This window comes from Gnatocerus cornutus, unplaced genomic scaffold (genome assembly GCF_029298725.1).
Source record: "Gnatocerus cornutus isolate USDA-ARS CGAHR unplaced genomic scaffold, icGnaCorn1.1 ctg00000023.1, whole genome shotgun sequence".
In the NCBI taxonomy this organism is placed as follows: domain Eukaryota; kingdom Metazoa; phylum Arthropoda; class Insecta; order Coleoptera; family Tenebrionidae; genus Gnatocerus; species Gnatocerus cornutus.
Window position 1 is genome coordinate 5,427,654 of NW_028275375.1, and position 16,737 is coordinate 5,444,390.

At 46.1% G+C, this 16,737-nt stretch overlaps 4 protein-coding genes across 5 annotated transcripts; 2 read left to right on the forward strand and 2 right to left on the reverse strand.

Annotated features, from left to right (window-relative positions):
* Positions 1 to 192: 192 nt before the first annotated feature.
* LOC148166558 (WD repeat-containing and planar cell polarity effector protein fritz-like) lies at positions 193 to 2,754 on the forward strand. Its single transcript, XM_088048725.1, has 2 exons — positions 193 to 500; positions 546 to 2,754. Exons 1-2 carry the CDS (start codon positions 418 to 420, stop codon positions 2,752 to 2,754), a joined length of 2,292 nt encoding a protein of 763 aa, XP_087904851.1. The 5' UTR covers positions 193 to 417.
* Positions 2,755 to 3,035: 281 nt separating this feature from the next.
* Positions 3,036 to 4,451, forward strand: LOC148166559 (uncharacterized). Its single transcript, XM_088048726.1, has 2 exons — positions 3,036 to 4,178; positions 4,222 to 4,451. The coding sequence occupies exons 1-2, from the start codon at positions 3,053 to 3,055 to the stop codon at positions 4,374 to 4,376; spliced, it is 1,281 nt and encodes a 426-aa protein (XP_087904852.1). The 5' UTR covers positions 3,036 to 3,052; the 3' UTR covers positions 4,377 to 4,451.
* On the reverse strand, positions 4,361 to 7,724 carry LOC148166560 (ankyrin repeat and LEM domain-containing protein 2 homolog). 2 transcript variants are annotated; one of them, XM_088048724.1, is made up of 6 exons: positions 7,039 to 7,724; positions 6,386 to 6,697; positions 6,182 to 6,340; positions 5,049 to 6,132; positions 4,730 to 5,006; positions 4,361 to 4,683 (listed from the first exon to the last, which is right to left on the reverse strand). In XM_088048724.1, exons 1-6 carry the CDS (start codon positions 7,522 to 7,524, stop codon positions 4,524 to 4,526), a joined length of 2,478 nt encoding a protein of 825 aa, XP_087904850.1. In that variant the 5' UTR covers positions 7,525 to 7,724; the 3' UTR covers positions 4,361 to 4,523. The 2 variants fall into 2 exon arrangements, with proteins under 2 accessions (XP_087904850.1, XP_087904849.1); XM_088048723.1 differs by having other exon boundaries at positions 4,730 to 6,132; positions 7,039 to 7,524.
* Positions 7,725 to 8,176: 452 nt separating this feature from the next.
* On the reverse strand, positions 8,177 to 16,566 carry LOC148166561 (sortilin-related receptor-like). Its single transcript, XM_088049338.1, has 10 exons — positions 16,306 to 16,566; positions 14,940 to 15,191; positions 14,220 to 14,893; positions 13,487 to 14,174; positions 12,866 to 13,047; positions 11,268 to 12,820; positions 10,944 to 11,221; positions 9,345 to 10,896; positions 9,041 to 9,297; positions 8,177 to 8,989 (listed from the first exon to the last, which is right to left on the reverse strand). Exons 1-10 carry the CDS (start codon positions 16,519 to 16,521, stop codon positions 8,276 to 8,278), a joined length of 6,366 nt encoding a protein of 2,121 aa, XP_087905464.1. The 5' UTR covers positions 16,522 to 16,566; the 3' UTR covers positions 8,177 to 8,275.
* Positions 16,567 to 16,737: the final 171 nt, after the last annotated feature.

Sequence of the window (16,737 nt, forward strand, 5' to 3'; positions counted from 1 at the left end):
TAGAAAAATTTTATGGATTTGGCCACCTAGCGGAATAATGCCGAAGTTGTTAGTTCACGCGTTCTCTCACCAGAGGGCTAACCTTTGGTTTGAATTTTTTTGGTTTATATCCGCTCACTTATTTATTACTAAGAAATCAATACTTTAATTTTAAGTTTATTTAAATTTACAATGTATTATTTATCTACGAATATGGCAAAAATTAAGCAAAATTAGTCAAGTTTCCAACCAGAAGTTTTTGTGTGAAGTTAGCTCTAGGCACATTTGACGTGTTTTTGACGTGCTACAAAAAACAAAATTCCCTGACGTGACAGTGACCTGCTGCAATTTTTAATTTTCCCAAGTATCAGAGCAAATAGTCAGAAAATGGAGCTCAAACTAAAATGATCAGTTAATAATTCGAATCAGTTTCGCAACATGATAGCCCTTCTTAGTGAGATTCATTTCTGGAGCACGCAAGAAGATGTCATCGTCAAACACGCAGATTTTGGCTCTTTTAAGTATGGAATTAACTCTTTTTCTTTTACTTAACGCCCCATTTCTAGATATTACTCGAAGAAAGACTCAAACGATTCTCTGTGCTACCACGGCAAAAAAAAATACTGCGAGGACCGCGACATCGTTTGGCATTTACCCAACAAGCGCCCCCAAAGACTGCGAGACCGTTTGAGAGAACTGGAAGAGTACCTTCTCCACAATAAAATTGTTAGTTTTCTGTGGTCCGACAACCAGTTGCAACTTCTTCTATCAACTGGCGTCCTCGTCAACCTAACAATTAACATAAAAACCGGAGATCTTCTCAACATAACGTTTGAAAAACAACTCGCGGCGAAGCTCCAAGTCAACATCCTCTGCGACGGCATAATTCTCGGCCAACAAATCATCTGCATCTGCAACGACGGCCACGTTCTCGGGTATGGAGGTCAATGGAAAGACGGGTGGATCGTAGAAGGCGGCCCTCGCCGCCACCTCAACTTCCACAGCGATTGGTTGGCGGTTTGGGGTAAATGCGAGGCGGAGCACCCACAGCCCTGGAGCCCCCTCGGGAAAGACTACCAAAGAGCTAATTTACACCTCTATTGGGTGGGTTCAAGAGGGCCAGAGCTTCTAGCGTACAAGAAGACAGACGGAGACCCCATTGACGTGGTTGTCAGCAGGAGCACTCGCCGCACGTTAATTCTAATTGAACAGAAAGTGACTCTTCGCGGGTCTGTTTCTGTAGAAGTCAGTAACTTGGAGTTGGTGGGGTCCAATCTGAAAAGGATGTCGGTGATTTCGGTCCCATTGCAGACGCAAGTTAGTTGTTGCGCGCTTAGCGAAAAGGAAGATCGATTGCTTATTGGGTGTATTGATGGGTCTCTGGCTTTGCTGGATCGAAATCGGGGCTCCACGAGGACAGTCAAGGGGTTGTTTATACCGAAGTTTGCACGTTGGCACCCTTCGGGGGCTGTCGCGGTTGTTTTGAACGAACGTGGACAGTTACAATACTTTGATACAGCTCTCAATAGTGTCAAGACGCAAATGATGGGGGAAGACTGCACACCAACAGCTTTAATTGACTTGTCTGGATATTTCAACACTCAGTTTACGATAAGTTCGCTGAGTTGGGGCCCCAAAGATCTGGTTTTGGCTCTGGAACAAGGCCCCATGCTCCTCATTTCTCACATCGACAGATCTCTCACTTTTAAATCCCTCGCGCAAAGATACCTAAAAATGGAGAAAATCGACAAAGCTATAAGACTGCTGTTGAGTTGGGACTTCAACGAAGAAAGTTTCCACATCCTACAGAAAATCGGCTCATATTTGTTATCCCAACCGATGACCGAAGAAACCGCGAAGTTCCTCCAAGACGCTTTAGGCAGCTTCCACAGCCCCCCAGTCCCCATCAGCACCGAAATCCGCAACCGCTTCTTCTCCCAAGTCTTCTCTCTCACTCGCCGCTTCTTCCACCAATTAGTCAGAGCGGAAATGTTCGAAACCGCGTTTCTCTTAGCTGTGGATTTAGGCCACCACGACCTCTTCATGGACTTGCACTACGTCGCAGTAAAAATCGGCGAAACGGAAATGGCCGCTGCGGCCAGAGCTCAAGCTTCGGCGCTTTTAAGCCGGTGCTCCAGTGAGGCCTCTAATTGCTCGCGCTCCTCTTGCTCTCAGTGCTCGGGATCGGAGAGCACCGACGAAAACGACGTGCCCAACTCTCAGGAAAACTTCCTCACTACCAACTTCAACCAAGCTCAACCGAAGACTTACAAGAACTTAACTCCTCCAGTGCCCAATCTCAATTACGCGCCGCGAGCTACTTTCGTTCGCGCACCTCAAGTACCGCCGGATTTCGTCGCGGGGAATTTCCGGGGGAGTGTGCAGCCGCCTCCGTTGCCCTTTGCGCCGCCACTGCCGAATCTCGGGATTCCCTTCAAAAGTTCGAATGCTTTGAATTGTAAGAACTCCTTCAGTCCGATTAAACCGGCGATTCCACCACCCCCTCTGCCGTCAACGGGGGCGGTGCGTAAACCACAAGCGAAAGTTAAGTTTTCGGACACCGTGACGGCGTTCATAGTCCCGGAGATCAAACGACCGGTGAGGCCGCCGCCCCCGCCGCATTTAACAGACCCACAAAAGGAGTTGGCAGACAGTTTGCCGCTGTGTCATCCCAATGAAGACTACTTGAAGGATTTTACCCCCATGAGGAAGAACGAGGGGGTGGAGGCAGACACCCAACCGAAAATCAAAGTCGTGCACTTTGGGGTGGTCTGATGGGTTGTTATTTCGCAAATTCTAAATAATATATTGTTACGACTCCGTCCGTTAAGTACAAAATACTCATAATTTATTATATTGAATGTTAACGCAAGTAAATCTTTGTACTTTTATATAAAAATACAGAATTTTATACAACGAAGAAAAAATTGAAAATTCCCACCTTTTTCCAACATCTGTTACCTTGACAACCACACGTAACAAGCCCGCTAATTGGTGGCTTCCCCCGGTTTAAACCCCGTTGCCATGGCAACGTAACAATCAAACACCAACAGTTGTCACTTTTTTTCCCAAAATGCAAGCCGAAAAAGACATCAGAAACATTCTCCCGGCGCTGGGGGAGACCCCCAGGTCCCAGATGACCTCCAAAGAGTTCCAACGACTCCTTTACACATGGTTTGAAGAGAAAGGTTTGGTGGCAGACTTGCGCTCGTATCTCCGCGTGCTTATGATCAACGAACTCAGGAACACCACAGTTGGTAAAGTTGAGCCTCGCAGCAATTTCTCGCTATCTAAACAAGCTTTTAGTCTGATAATTGCGGAACATTTACTTCGCGAACGCTATCACTACACCCTGTCAGTGTTTAGCACCGAAGTTCCAACAGTGGCAAATCAACTTCCGTTTTCCTTATTTGAAGCACATTCGAATGAAACGTGGCGGTTCGACCAAGAGAGTGTTATCAACGTGTTGGAGCTGATTGGCATATCAAAAGGCAGCGCAGAGAGTCTAAGAATCGCCTCGTCGTACTTTAGAAACGGAGATTCTTTGTTGAGTTGTTTGGTGAACTCCAAAGGAGTGGTCATGGAGGAGTTGCCACCTGAAACCGACGACGACTACCTGCAGAACGTGTTGAAAGCGTTACGAGTGCCTCCAACGATGATCGACACTATAAAACGCAAAGTCGAGGATCACTTGTCCCGGAAAATACCACTGGAAAGGCAACGACTGGAAGACCTGCAGGTTGTGTTGACGGACAGAAACAACCAACTGAAAGTTATCGTGGACGAACAAATGTCGCAGAGACGCGAGAATAAGAAACTCAAGGATGAGCTGAAGGAGACACAAAAGCGCCTCAGGCATTCTCTCCAAAAGGAACAAAATATAAACTTGAAGGAGAGCGAAATGAGGAAGAAACTCGATGAAGTGGCGAAACTGCAGCGAAGTCTTGAGAAGACCATCAGTAAGGAAACTTGCTCATTGAAGCATTGCGCGGAGTCGTGTCAAAGCATCTTAGGAACGAACGAAGAGCTTCGGAACGAAATTCGGAAACTAGAAGAGGAAAACAAAGAGAAAACCGCGGAAATCAATCAGTTATCCACGAAGATCACTTCGCTAATGAAGGACTTGCAGAACTCGAAACTTAACATTGAGTTTCTCAACACGTGTCTTTTGCGCTCCAGTCAAATCAATCTTCATCAAGGTGAGTCCGCTTCTTAGTTCTTTGTGTTAATTAGAATTTCCAGAGGATCTTGCAGTCTCCAGCGACGACACCTCTGAGAACATCACCGGCGAGATTCTCCAGCAGGTTCGTTCAAAGCTGCAACAACTCGAACGCGAGAGTGAGGAACTTGAGGCCAAGTTCAGGACATTAAAAGTTAAGGATTTTGTTACAAAATAGCTTTATGTCACTCACGTGAAACAATTATTAACAAAATAGAAAGTTTGTACAAAATATAATACATAATTCTGTAAATTGACACTCAATGTTAGTTTAGGCACAACCTGCACACGTGTCTTAAAAATTAAAAGACGCTAAAACCGAGACTTACAAGTTTAGTTTGTTTAGAAGACTCGCTCGCGGCGAATTAGCTCCGGTTATCCGAAGCCACGAACTGGAAGAAGGCGAGTTGCACGAGATTTTGGAGCTTGCGTGGCGAGGCGGTGTGGAGTTCATCTGCTGCGATTTGGTCTTTGGACGAGGCCAACTAAAACGAGTCATCACCAACGGTATTTACCACGCGTCCAATTTACCTTTCTCGATCGGCGTCGGAATAAAGTCCCACGTTGTGGTACCACCGGTAAATATTCGGGTATTTCCTTGGAGTGATTTGGCAATCGGCAAATTTTAAAGCTTTAAAAACCGCGTAATCCGTCTTCGTCGGACTCGTGTCTTCTATAAACACCTCTGAAAGGAGTTGGACGTCGCTAAAGGCGTCTTCGTTGTCGGAATCACACAGCAGACTGGGACTGGAGGGCGGGGTGAAGAATTCTTCGTCGGAAGAGGAATCTTCTATCACATTATCTGTCACTGAGGAGCAATTAGAGGAGGGATGACACTCCGGCGACTTACCAATCTTGTTTTCTCGATCGCTGAAAAGGAAACGTTTGACTTTGCTGCCTTTGAAGGAGTGCTTGGAGCTGTTGTTGCGACTCAGCCCCAGAGTCTTCCGGGTTTTTTTGAAATGAAAGACACAACTGCACTCTTTCGTTCGGTACCACGCGTCGCGGCAGAGCTGCTCCTCGTCCAATTCCAGCCGCGGTTCCGACTCCTGGTTGAAATTGTTTAGAATATTCTGCATTAAACAAATCAGTTGCTTTTTGGACGATGTCGGCTTGTTGTCTTTAGGGTAATTCCCTTCGTCGTCGGAGGAGAAACAATCGAACGCGCGTATACACTCCGTCACGAACGCGTTCATGTTTTTAATATAGTCACCTCTGTAGGTTTTGTCGATAAAATAACACATTTTTTGACTGGTGAGCATCCCAAGACGCGGATGAAGTTGAGAGAAATTGACTTTGTTAAATCTATAGTCGTTCATATAACTTAAAACCAACGATTCCACTTGTTCCACCTGTAAAACTAGCAGAGTCACTTGGATATGGAAGTCCTCTAGGACTCGGTGATAAATCTCGCTCGCGATGCGGTTGGCGAACACGTTGCACGCCTTCTCCACGCATAAAAACGCATTGAAGTTCTCGTATTCTTCACTGTCGTTAAGATGACAATTCTGCATATGTGCGCAGAGATCCGCGATGGTACTCACCGATCGTTTCGATTCCTCCGGAGAGCCGTGGGAGGTAAAACCGGACCTCTCCACTGTGGCGACTCTGGAGGATAAATAATTTTCGAGTAAAACTAAACCTTCACTTGAGGTAATATCGATGAAGCTGTCTAAAAACGACCAGTACTCCTTCCAATTGATGTCGTATTTAGTCGCGAGTTTTTGCCCCAAGCGCTCCAACCCCTTCGAGGGGTCGGTGTAACGAAGCGCGAAAACCGAGTCCAGGGAGTCGTCAAATTTTCTTTTTATTGGAGTGCTAGTTCGGGGTGGCGTCTTCCAGACTTTGCGGAATTGTTCAGCCCCTTCTTTGTTCATGGGGCCTGCGAAAGCGTGGATTTCCAAACGAGGGCTCAACGGGTCTTTATTCACCACCTGTAAAGAACGAGTCAAGAAAAAAATAGGGAAATGAGTGGAAACGCACCGGAGACTTCCCAGGAGAGAAGGGCTCCCCGACCACCGGCGGCATGCTATTGTCTTCTGCTCGTAAAACAGGCACGTAGTAACAGTTTTCCAACAGGAGTGCAATTCTCTTCTTTAAACCGCCCAGTTGGTCCTTATTGTCGCATCGATCACAAATAATCTAAACATCCTAGTCAGTTTCTGGGGATTTTATTAGCTTACTTACCATATCTGGCGTCTGTCCGTATTTGTTTTTCAAATATTTATCACATTCGGGGAAGGTGACCAAGACTTCGACGACTTCCACGGCGCCGAATTTCGACGCAAAATGCAGCGGAGTCTCGTTCAACCCCTTGTCGGGAGTGTTGAGGTACAAATCGACCAAAACCTGAATTCTGTTCTCCACGTTTTCGTTTTGGTCGTCGCCGTAGAGGAGTTTAACGAATTTTGGGTCTGAGATCGTGTTGAGGATGAGTTCGGCGAGGATGCCGCTCTTGGCCTTCGCGGCTACGTGGAGCGCGTTGTAGCGGAAACCCTCCTAAAAAATAAATAACATTTGACTGAGAAAAAAACTTCTGTATTGTACGTTTCAATGGGCTATAAAAACGTGTCTTATTGACGTGTTTACGAGTCCATAAAGTTTACGATCTTTACATACAATTAAAACAGTGTTTAAAACACAAGTTATTATCGATTAGGCTGAAAATCGCGTAATTAATGTCCTATTTTAATTTGTCATTGATAAGAAACCTCGAAAAACACATTCCTAGACAAAAATTCCGAAATTCAGTCTATTTTTAGCCCCCGGACGCGGTTTGGCGTCCAAAATTAATTTTTCTTCTGTGTCAATGCTACTTTTCAGATCTCCACAATAAATACCTGTAAAATCGACGGGGTGTCTCCGCTACTGACTAAATACCGAGGATTCTCCCAAACCGCCTGTCTAAACCCTTCGACATCCCCCGTCTCGATACATTTCCTCAACTTGACCAAATCCTGAGGTTTCGGCCCCTTGAAAGGGCTCAGTCTTTCGCTGACAATCTGCGGGTTCATGGAGACGTTCCTAACAGCCCCATTGATGGGCTCTCCGGGTCTCGGTAGCTCCACAATCCCCACGCTGGCGAACTTCAACGCCTCGTGGAAAAACTCAAAGTACTTGAACCTCGCCTTTTTCGTCTTTTTCACCATTTTCATCGCCTCCACTTTATCCTTGTAGATGTACTTTGCCAGTTGTGTTCCTTTTTGGCGCACGTCTGGAGGGACAAAAACCGAGTAGAAGTGGCCTCGCAGGGGCGTCTCCCCTTCGGAAAAATCAGCCACCTCTTCAGGGTCAAAAGAAGTTGGATCTTCACCAGTGGATTCCATGCTGGGAGTTTGGTTAGAATGCAGGAAAAGTTAATAAAAGCATTTTTTGGTTGGTGGCGCGATTCTTGAGGAACTTTACGTAGCGCACGAGATTAAAATGCAGGGAGTTTGTAAATAAACAAGTAGAAAATTTTAAATAACACGTCAAATGCAAATATCGAACAAAACTGACACTGTTGACAGCGAGGGTTGGCAACCCGTCAACTGAAGGACGTGAAAATCCCCAAATCGATGAAGTCACGTGACATTAATGAGGCGCAAGTTTAAAGTCGAATGACAAAAATGAAACGAAATCGTTTTAAAGGATTTATTTCAACACATAAAAGCACAAACATATTGACAGTCAAATTCCCTTATGAAAAAATATTAAAACTTAACTGAGAGGTATCACAGAAATTTGACTTAAAAATAATCTATTACTACTCAATAGAAACTTTAACGTGTGTCTTGAGCACCTCGCACACCAGGAATCAAACTTACCCTAACAGTACAAAAAGTATAAAAACACAAATTTCACAATCGAATTGCATGAGACAATAATTTCCAAACCAAAGTCAAAACACATGTTCAAACCGTTGCACAAGACTAGCTGAATATAATAAATTTGGAATAGTCATAACATGTTTAAAAATTCTTGTTAAATGGACAATACTATAAATAGCACAGTGGTAATGGCAAAACTTTGTATATTTGGTAACCATCGGCCATGCCCCCCATGCGATCAAGTCTCAATCTCAATACTATAAAACGCCTAGGCAATAACAAGCGGCTCGTCGTCCGAAAACCCTGTAATCTGCGGACTCTCCTCTTCCTCCAGCCCGTTATCATCGAACGTCGCCGCCCCCGACCGTGTATCATAATGCGAATTAGCAAATCTCGTAAAACTATTCTGCAACCGTCGATGTTTCACCACGAACACCCCCAAAGCGACCAAAACCAGCAGCGCCAAACCAGTGAGAAGCAAAATCACCCATAAACTCGTTTTAGAAATGGGCGAATCAGCAGAAGCAAACTCCAACGCTTTGCTAATCTGCTCCGACAGCAACGACTTGTACCCACTATCTGCAAGAATCCGCACGGAAAACGTGTACATGTGCGCCGAGTTGTTCGTGTAGATAAACGGCGGTTTGGAGACCAAGAACTTTTCGGCTGTCGTCTCATTCGTGGCGTTTCCTTGAGACACCAGAATTTCGTATTTGTAGGACCCGACAGCTGGGGGGAGGTTGCGTTCTTGCCAATACACGAAGAAGCTCCCGTTGCTTTCGATGACTGTCTTCACTTCGAACGGTGGGAGAATCGGGGGCGCGTAATACGTCACGTTGGGGGTGTAAATCGCCTCGGGGTCCGTTGTCGCCACGCTCACGTCGTAGACGGCGCCGTACGTGATGTTAAAGACGTGGAAGTGAATCCCGGGGGCTTTTCTCACGCGCGTGAATTTACGCAGGGTCCGCTCGTATACACGAATCTGGAAAAAAACTGTTTAGAGAGGGAAGAAATTGTTTTTTTGGGTACGTACAACGTAAGGCACGGAGGGGTCGGTGAAAGGACATGCAGGCTTCCATTCGACTTTCATCCTCAATGAATTTTCGCCTTGTTTCACCGTTAGGTATTTCGGAGGCGCTTTTTTATTAATCCCAGTTGCCACTTCTTTGGAACTCTTGGAAAGGGGGCCGAAACCGAAGGGGGCCACCACGCCAACCCTGAAAGTGTAATATTCACAGGCGCGCAGATCTGGGATGGTCACCGTCGAATTCGTCGTGTTCAATCGAGGCTCTAAGAAAACCACAATTAAGAAGTGAATAAAATAGCGGCGTTCTTACTTTCATAAAGTTCCTCCTCGTCAATTCCATAGTAGACTCCGTACGTCCAGGTGACATCTCTAAAGTCCTTCACCGGAGTCCAACTCAACTTCACTGTGGTCCCCACGTCCTTGATCAAATTTCCTTCGATGTTGGTAACCGTGGGAAGGACTTTGCCTTGGGTGACCTCTTCAATGAGGGTTTTTGGACCAACGAACGACTTCTTAAACGCGCTGACGAAGAATTTGTAATCAGTTTCCGGCGACAAATTGGTAATTGTGATATTATTAGCGGTGGTTGTTTGGGGTGGAATTCGCGGATAATCGCGCTTTGGTATGATCTCAACTTTGAACCCTTCAACTGTTTTGTTGTACGACCACGCCAAAGAAACACTGTTCTCTGTTTTCTTCACAACTCTAAGACTCCTAATGTTGTACATCCGCGTATCGCCATCAAACTTCATCGTCACAACTTCAGATCTTTCGCTTTCGTATTTATTATTATGCGCAACAACGTAGAAGGAGTAGGTTTCATAAGGTACGAAGTTCGCCGGCAACCAGAAGCTGGTTTCGTTTCCGCTCAACTTCATTTTAATTGGGGGATTCGGCGGCGACCAACAGATTTCGTAATTGACAATCTGACCATGGGGGTGCGCCGGTGGATTCCACGACAGAAGGATGTAAGAGCCGTTCTTCTGCACCACCGTCATGTTGGAGGGTGGACTGGGCACCCCTTCGGCAGTGTGCGCAATGAAATACTTCGCCGGAGTGAAAACCGTCGACGTATTCTGCACACGGACATAAATCGTCATGTTGTACTTAGTCCCCGGTTCCAAACCCTCGAACAAGAACGTGGTGCTGTCGATCCACGACTGATTCCGCCACTCGCCGCTCCCCGTTTTACTAATCGATGGTAAAAACTCAAGACGATCCTTCAGAGGAGTTGCGATCCACCAATACAACAACAAACTCGACTCGTTGATGCCGCGTTCGTCAATCCCCATTTGCAGAACCTGATAAATCCTCGAGTGTTTCGTACAGTTAAACTCATCGTAACCGTCGACGCAGTCTTGTTTCCCGTCGCACAACGCCGCTAAAGGATAACAACGATCGACGTCACAAGGGAAGTAACCTTTGGAACAACTCGGGGTTGCAGGACCATTGGGTAAGTTGTGATCGCACTCTTGTTCATCGCTGCCGTCCGGACAATCAACCGTTTGGTCGCAGACGAGGTTCTTCGGGATGCAACTCCCGTCTCTGCGGCATTTGAACTGGTCTTTCGTGCAGGAAATAACGTTGAAGCATTGCTTTTCGTCTTCACCACCTGTGCAATCTTCCATTCCATCGCACACCCAGGAGGAGAAGATGCATTCGCCGCTAGCGCAACGGTACTGGTTGGTCATGCATTGTTCGGAGGGCCGCGCCGTTGTCGTTGTGGTTGTCCAAGTTGTCACGTTCGGGCAGCCTAGTTCGTCGCTGCCGTCGCCACAATCGTTAGCGCCGTCGCATTTCCACCAGTAAGGGATGCATTTTTGGTCGCCGCACTTGAACATCCAGTCCTGGCAGGTCCCGTTCTGTAACCAAAACGATTAGAAACTTAATTTCGCGTTTTTATACAAACCTTTGGGATAAACTGATCGGTGATGTCTCTATTGTCGGGTTTGGTGGTGGTGCAATTGACCTCATCCCTCCCATTGGGGCAGTCTTTGTCCCCATCGCACACCCACGAAGCGTCAATGCATCGGTTCTGCGGTTCCCCACACGCAAACTGGATGTCCAAGCACTTGATACTTGTACAGTTGGTCTCATCGGAGCTGTCGCGACAATCGCGCTCGCCGTCGCAGTGCCATGAAATGGGAACGCACTTCACAGCCCCCGTAAGACACTTAAACTCATCAGCTGAAACAAATTTATTACCCGCGAGTGGTTTCAAGACGCTGCATACCTTTGCAATCCGTAACTTCAGAGGCTTCGCAGTTTTGCTCATCTGAGCCGTCTCTACAGTCGTTCTCCCCATCACACTTCCATTTGTTCGGAACACACCGACCGTTGTTACAAGTGAATTGATTATCCGTGCAGTTCTTCCTGGGGCAATTCTTCTCGTCCGATCCATCGGCGCAGTCGTTTTCAAAGTCGCACTTCCAGTAATGCGGGAGACACTTTCCATCCCCGCAGATGAAGTAGTTCGGTGGACAAGTCTGAGATTCGCAGAGCGCCTCATCCGAACCATCGCCACAGTCGTCTTCACCATCGCACTTCCAACCCTTTGGTATGCAGAAACCGTTGCTGCAAGCGAAATAATCCGTCGCACACGTGTTCTGGATGAGTGGACAAGTAAAGTTGGGCAACGGCTCCACGTGGCCTGGACACAAACATTTTCCCTTTTGATTCTCCAAGCCGTCGGGACACAAACAACTGCTTTGTTTCTTCGGTTTTCCCACACAAACGTACGAGCAAGTGGTGTTGGTGCAGCCGTTGGTACCGACTTGGATACCGTGCGCGTACACCTTCAAGTCCATCAGACCTGGGAGATTCTTCCGGAGGACTTCCACGCCACGGAAACCGTCTTTGTCGGCGCTGAAGATCGCGTTGCGTTTCCAATCGTCCCAATACATGTTGTTCTTGAACACCGCGACAGCGAAAGGATGAGAAACCACCTCGTTCTGCGAGATGATAATGTGGAAGTAGTCACCATGAAGATCACTACTGGCGATGTAATCCAACCGCGCGTCAACCCAGTAGATGCGTTCGGCGATGTAATCGATGGTGATGCCGTTCGGCCACTCAACTTGTGGTTTCGCGAAGAGGCGTTTAACATTTTGGCCGTCCAAGTCTGCACGGTTGACTGAAGGATTTTCCACGGACCAATCGGTCCAGAACATGTAACCAGCTCGGGGGTGCAGAGCGATTCCGCGGGGTTTTTTTAATTGTTCGGGACCTAAGACAGTGCGTCTCATTCTTCCACTGTGATTGACGTCGGTTCGGATGAGTTCAATTTTTGACCTCATCCCGTCGACGAAGTACAAGTTGTTGGAGATCCAATCAAAGGCCATTCCTTCAATGGACGATAAGTCCTTTGAAACCAAAATTTCAGACTCGCTGCTGTTTAGACACTGCCGTCCAATAGTGTCTAAGGCGATATCCGCCCAGTACACACAATTGTTTTTTAGATCGAAATCAATCGCTATGACATTCTTCAGTTTTTTTACCGGAAGCTCCTCTAACGTCCTCGTGACCAAGTTAAACCGGCTAATGCGCTCTCTTTGCGCGAACAACAAGAAGTCATCGACTTCCCCGAAAGGACAGGGAATTTCCTCCGGCATGTAATGATCCTCGAAACCCCCAACGCAAACATCCCCTTGAATCTTCCGATATCCTTTGGTGCGCTTGTAGAATTTCCCCGGTTTGCAACTCAGTGGTACCTTGTAAGGATCCCCCATGACAGTCGTGTTCCTCACGCAATTCCCAGGCTTCTCCGAACGCGTAAAACTAAAATCACTACAACCAGAGTTAGCCAAGAAGAGTGGAGTGAACAAGTATTACCATTCGTAGTCGTGGACGTCGCACCCGCACGGCGTCATCGAGATGGGCGCATCGAAATCTTCGCCGTTGTAACAGTTCGCGTGCGGCATTCTTCTCTGGTAGGTGCGCTGCTGCCCCATGATGCAAGGGATGTAGTTGCGGTCAGCGTCACTTTGGCTAGGGGACCAGAGTTTGTAATCATCCTGGAAAAATTAACTTTTCTTGAGTTTTTTTCGTGGGTTTCCATTGTTTGCAAGGTCGCTTATTGGTTTTGTATGACTCACAGAACCGCCGTTTTAATGGATTTTACTGTTATCTCTAACAAAAGGATGTAATTCCTGTCATTAAAAAATTATTGCTGTTGAAAAATAAAAAACGTGCTGGCGTCAATGCAGTGAACGTACAAAAGGAAAAATCGAACACGTCCTTGAAATATTTTCCCTATCTTGCAACACGCCATAAATACATAAATAACAGAATAATTAAACTTATTTTTGTACATCCTGTCAAATATGTCGTTTTGAGTCAAAGAAAAAATAGGATATCCGTGACTAAATGTTTCCTACAGATTAAAATGTTCAATGCGCCTTGAATGGCCGCTTTGTGCCTCAATGCAGCGTTAACCTAATTAACCACACTTACTTTGGAGCAATTGTACTTGAACGCCTTAATCAAATCCAGCTTGACAATAATCCACTGATGTTCCTGCGGCAGCGACCCAAACATCGTAAACACAGTCGTATTCTCCCCCGGCTCCGTCATCAATCCGTACAATCTAATCCCTTGATCGTGGAAAGTCGCCGCTTGCCAATTCTCCCCTTCATCCGTGGAATACAAAATCTGTCTCGTTTCCCCCGTCAATCTGAAGTACTTAACCGCCGCCAAAATACCCCCATGATCGCCCATGTTGAAGAAATAAAAATCGCGTAATGTTTGCCTCCACGTTAAACCAGCGTCGTTACTAACATAGACGCCGTAATGTCCTTTGAGCGACTTCCCCAAGACGCCGGTGGCGATGAGAATCCCCGGCGCGGATTTGCTGGACAAGATGCTGATAGAGCGCGTCTCGGGGTACAACTGGCTGAATTTCTGGCTGAGGTGCAAAGAGCAGTTGTTTTGGACGGAGCAGGAGTTGGGTTGGTTCTCAATGTCGTGTTCGGGGGCTTTGATGAGGCGCCAGGAGCGGCCGTGATCGAACGTTATAACTGATCCGAGATGTTGAGGACCGAGGTTGTTTCCTTGGGGTTTTGTCAGAACTCGCGAAGCGATGTAGATGCCAGTCAAACCCTCCACTTTGTAGACGTCGGCGAAGGCTTCCTCCGACGCGTGACTGCAAAAGAAGTTTCAACACTGAAACTACCACCAGGGAACTTACTGGATCCACGTATCGTGCCACGTGCTGTTGGGGAAATAACAAAGAATGTCTTCTAGGGAGAGGGTGAACTTGACCACTCCATCGCTCTTGTCCAAGTTTTCGGACACGTACAAATGAGAAGTTGTGTCCGAGTGACTCACTGCAACCAGCGCTCTGTTGTTCGTCACATCAACAATGAAGTAACTCTTGAACTCCAATTGACTGTCGAAGACACATTTGATTTTCTTCCCCAGTTTGTACGAGACGTAGAGCTCCAAGGCTCCTTTCGACGTCAGTTTCGTGGTGAACAGATAATCGCCTTTCACGAAGAACTCTTTGATATCAGTGGCCTGCACCATCACGGACCGGTTGGAAAACAGATCGCGCGAGTAAAGAATGCCGGTGTAACCATTAGCTTCGATCCTCTGCACCACCAAAGTGTGCTTCAAATCGCTCTCCTTCACCCAATAGAACGACTTGACGAAATTCTGCACGGATCTGAAACTCGCGCCGAAATCCTCCGTCACCCACAACCTATTCAAAGGGTCGTTCTTATCCAACACCACGAAAGTCGAAGGTTGCATTTCGTGGAACGAAACATCGCTGGGGGTGAAGTTAAGATCGATTCTCTTAATATCGCGGCCATGGTTCGTCGTAACGTAGAGAAGATTGTGTTTAACATCGGCGAAGACAAACTAAAAGCGATGGTAAGAGAGTGGTAAGACACCAAGAAGAACTCACGTGTGTGTTGTACTTCGGATGGTTGTAGAACTTCTCCAAGGTCGCGTACGAACCATCTGCCGTTTTAAAAAGCTCGGTTTTGTTCTCGTAGGAGTCGCCGTAATTGTAGGAGATGTAGACAGCCGAAGGACCTAGTGGTAACAGAGTTGCGACTGTTGGTGTGGGGTCGCGCGCCAAGCAAATTATCACGTTGCTGCCTTCGCTCACCCAGTGCACCATGAGCTGCTTGTGGGTGTCGTTCAAGTAGGTTATCTAAAGAAAAAAGATGTGTCAGAGGTGGGATCCCAGTGAGGTTGATCCAGACCCAAAGATCATGCGACGATTATGTAGACTTTGATAAGTGAAGATAAAAATAGCAGTCGTATATTATGGCAACACCACAAAGACCGACCCGATTTTTTCTAAACACAGACGTCCATCAACCTTATCATCACTTTGTTCTTCGACAACAATGACGAGGTTTAAACTAAATATTGATCAACTTCCCTGTTTATAATAATTATTAAAATTTGCAAACTTTGCATGAATCATAATGCGTTGTGCAAGTTATTACCAACTCGGTCATCGCATTTTCCAGAAGCAAGAATAACTGCCATCACGTGATTAATTAACAACGAAAAATTATTGTTTATTCGGTCCAACTTAGTACGATTAAACGCTGTTTGTTCGTTAGAATTTTAAATGAAACGATAACGAGGTATTTACTCAATCTTGACTTGTTTTTATGAAATTACAAAGTTATATAACATTTGTGAACCCCCGTTGCAACTTTAGAGAACATTTTATATGTAGGAACACAATGTGCTTCCGCTATGGTCACCTTTAAATTGCCCTATCATGACAGGATGTCCAGTAATACGGGCGTAAATAAGAGGGTGTCAATTATATGAATGACCTCCGCGTCAAGATAATTTATACCAATTGGTTTGTGAAAAATCAATTTATAGATTTCGAGGCGATGAAAGTGCGACGCCGAGTTGCCTAGGGACTCCCCCGCATTTCCCAGGAGGTCCTATTACGGATTTATCGTTCCACGCTCAATTACGTGCTGATAAACACGGGAATTACGTTGTAGGTTTTTGAATTTCGCGCATGAATTGGGCCGGTTCCTTCATCCCATTGGCTGATTCCGGCGGAAAATTTAAACTCTTCTTTAAAACAACAAAAGTAAATTGTGGTTTTCATAGAATGTAGGGGTTGCCAGCGTAGCACAAGGCCAACTGTACACCCAACGGCCTCGCGACTCTTCTAGAACCATCAAAACAATGAAACTCTTCTGCCAATAAACCTATTTTTAACCGGGTAAACAAATCCACGTGACAACAAACTATGAACTTGCAATTTCCGAAGTTACCGGCGTAATTACCTTCGGAGTGATGGAACTACCATTGGTGGAAGACCCAACGGACCTCTTCACCACACTGTGTGGTACCATATCTTCTTCATTGTTCAAAATCAACGTCCTCGATTTACCATCAAGCTCGGCAAAGCCATGCAGAGTTCTTATATATTTTTCTTGTTCCGCTGTGCCGTTATCTACGAAATAATGGCACAGAAACAACAAAAGCGTCAACGTTTTCATTGCACACTCAACAACGCTCAGCTGATGACTGAATTACATGCGTCATTTACGTCAAAAGAAAAAAAATAATTGACTGCGCGTGCGTGGAGCGGGTCGACATGGCGCCAAGTTTGAAAAATGTCGATTCATTCTTGTATTTTTGGACAATGAGACGAAAAAATCGGTTTTGTTGTGCTTGGCTTGTTATTAATGACAAGATTAAAATAGTTTTGGAAT

What these genes read in the sequence shown, in the direction of transcription:
- LOC148166559 (XM_088048726.1), top strand. Translation starts at nt 3,053, where the DNA reads ATGCAAGCCGAAAAAGACATCAGAAACATTCTCCCGGCGCTGGGGGAG. An exon ending in TCAAATCAATCTTCATCAAG is followed by an intron (nt 4,179 to 4,221) that starts GTGAGTCCGCTT and finishes TAGAATTTCCAG; the next exon opens with AGGATCTTGCAGTCTCCAGC.
- LOC148166558 (XM_088048725.1), top strand. Translation starts at nt 418, where the DNA reads ATGATAGCCCTTCTTAGTGAGATTCATTTCTGGAGCACGCAAGAAGAT. An exon ending in GCAGATTTTGGCTCTTTTAA is followed by an intron (nt 501 to 545) that starts GTATGGAATTAA and finishes CCCCATTTCTAG; the next exon opens with ATATTACTCGAAGAAAGACT.
- LOC148166560 (XM_088048723.1), bottom strand. Translation starts at nt 7,524, where the DNA reads ATGGAATCCACTGGTGAAGATCCAACTTCTTTTGACCCTGAAGAGGTG. An exon ending in ACACCCCGTCGATTTTACAG is followed by an intron (nt 6,698 to 7,038) that starts GTATTTATTGTG and finishes TTTATTTTTTAG; the next exon opens with GAGGGTTTCCGCTACAACGC. An exon ending in TCTCTCCTGGGAAGTCTCCG is followed by an intron (nt 6,133 to 6,181) that starts GTGCGTTTCCAC and finishes CGTTCTTTACAG; the next exon opens with GTGGTGAATAAAGACCCGTT.
- LOC148166561 (XM_088049338.1), bottom strand. Translation starts at nt 16,521, where the DNA reads ATGAAAACGTTGACGCTTTTGTTGTTTCTGTGCCATTATTTCGTAGAT. An exon ending in ATCCGAAGTACAACACACAC is followed by an intron (nt 14,894 to 14,939) that starts GTGAGTTCTTCT and finishes CATCGCTTTTAG; the next exon opens with TTTGTCTTCGCCGATGTTAA. An exon ending in TGAAGTTACGGATTGCAAAG is followed by an intron (nt 11,222 to 11,267) that starts GTATGCAGCGTC and finishes AATTTGTTTCAG; the next exon opens with CTGATGAGTTTAAGTGTCTT.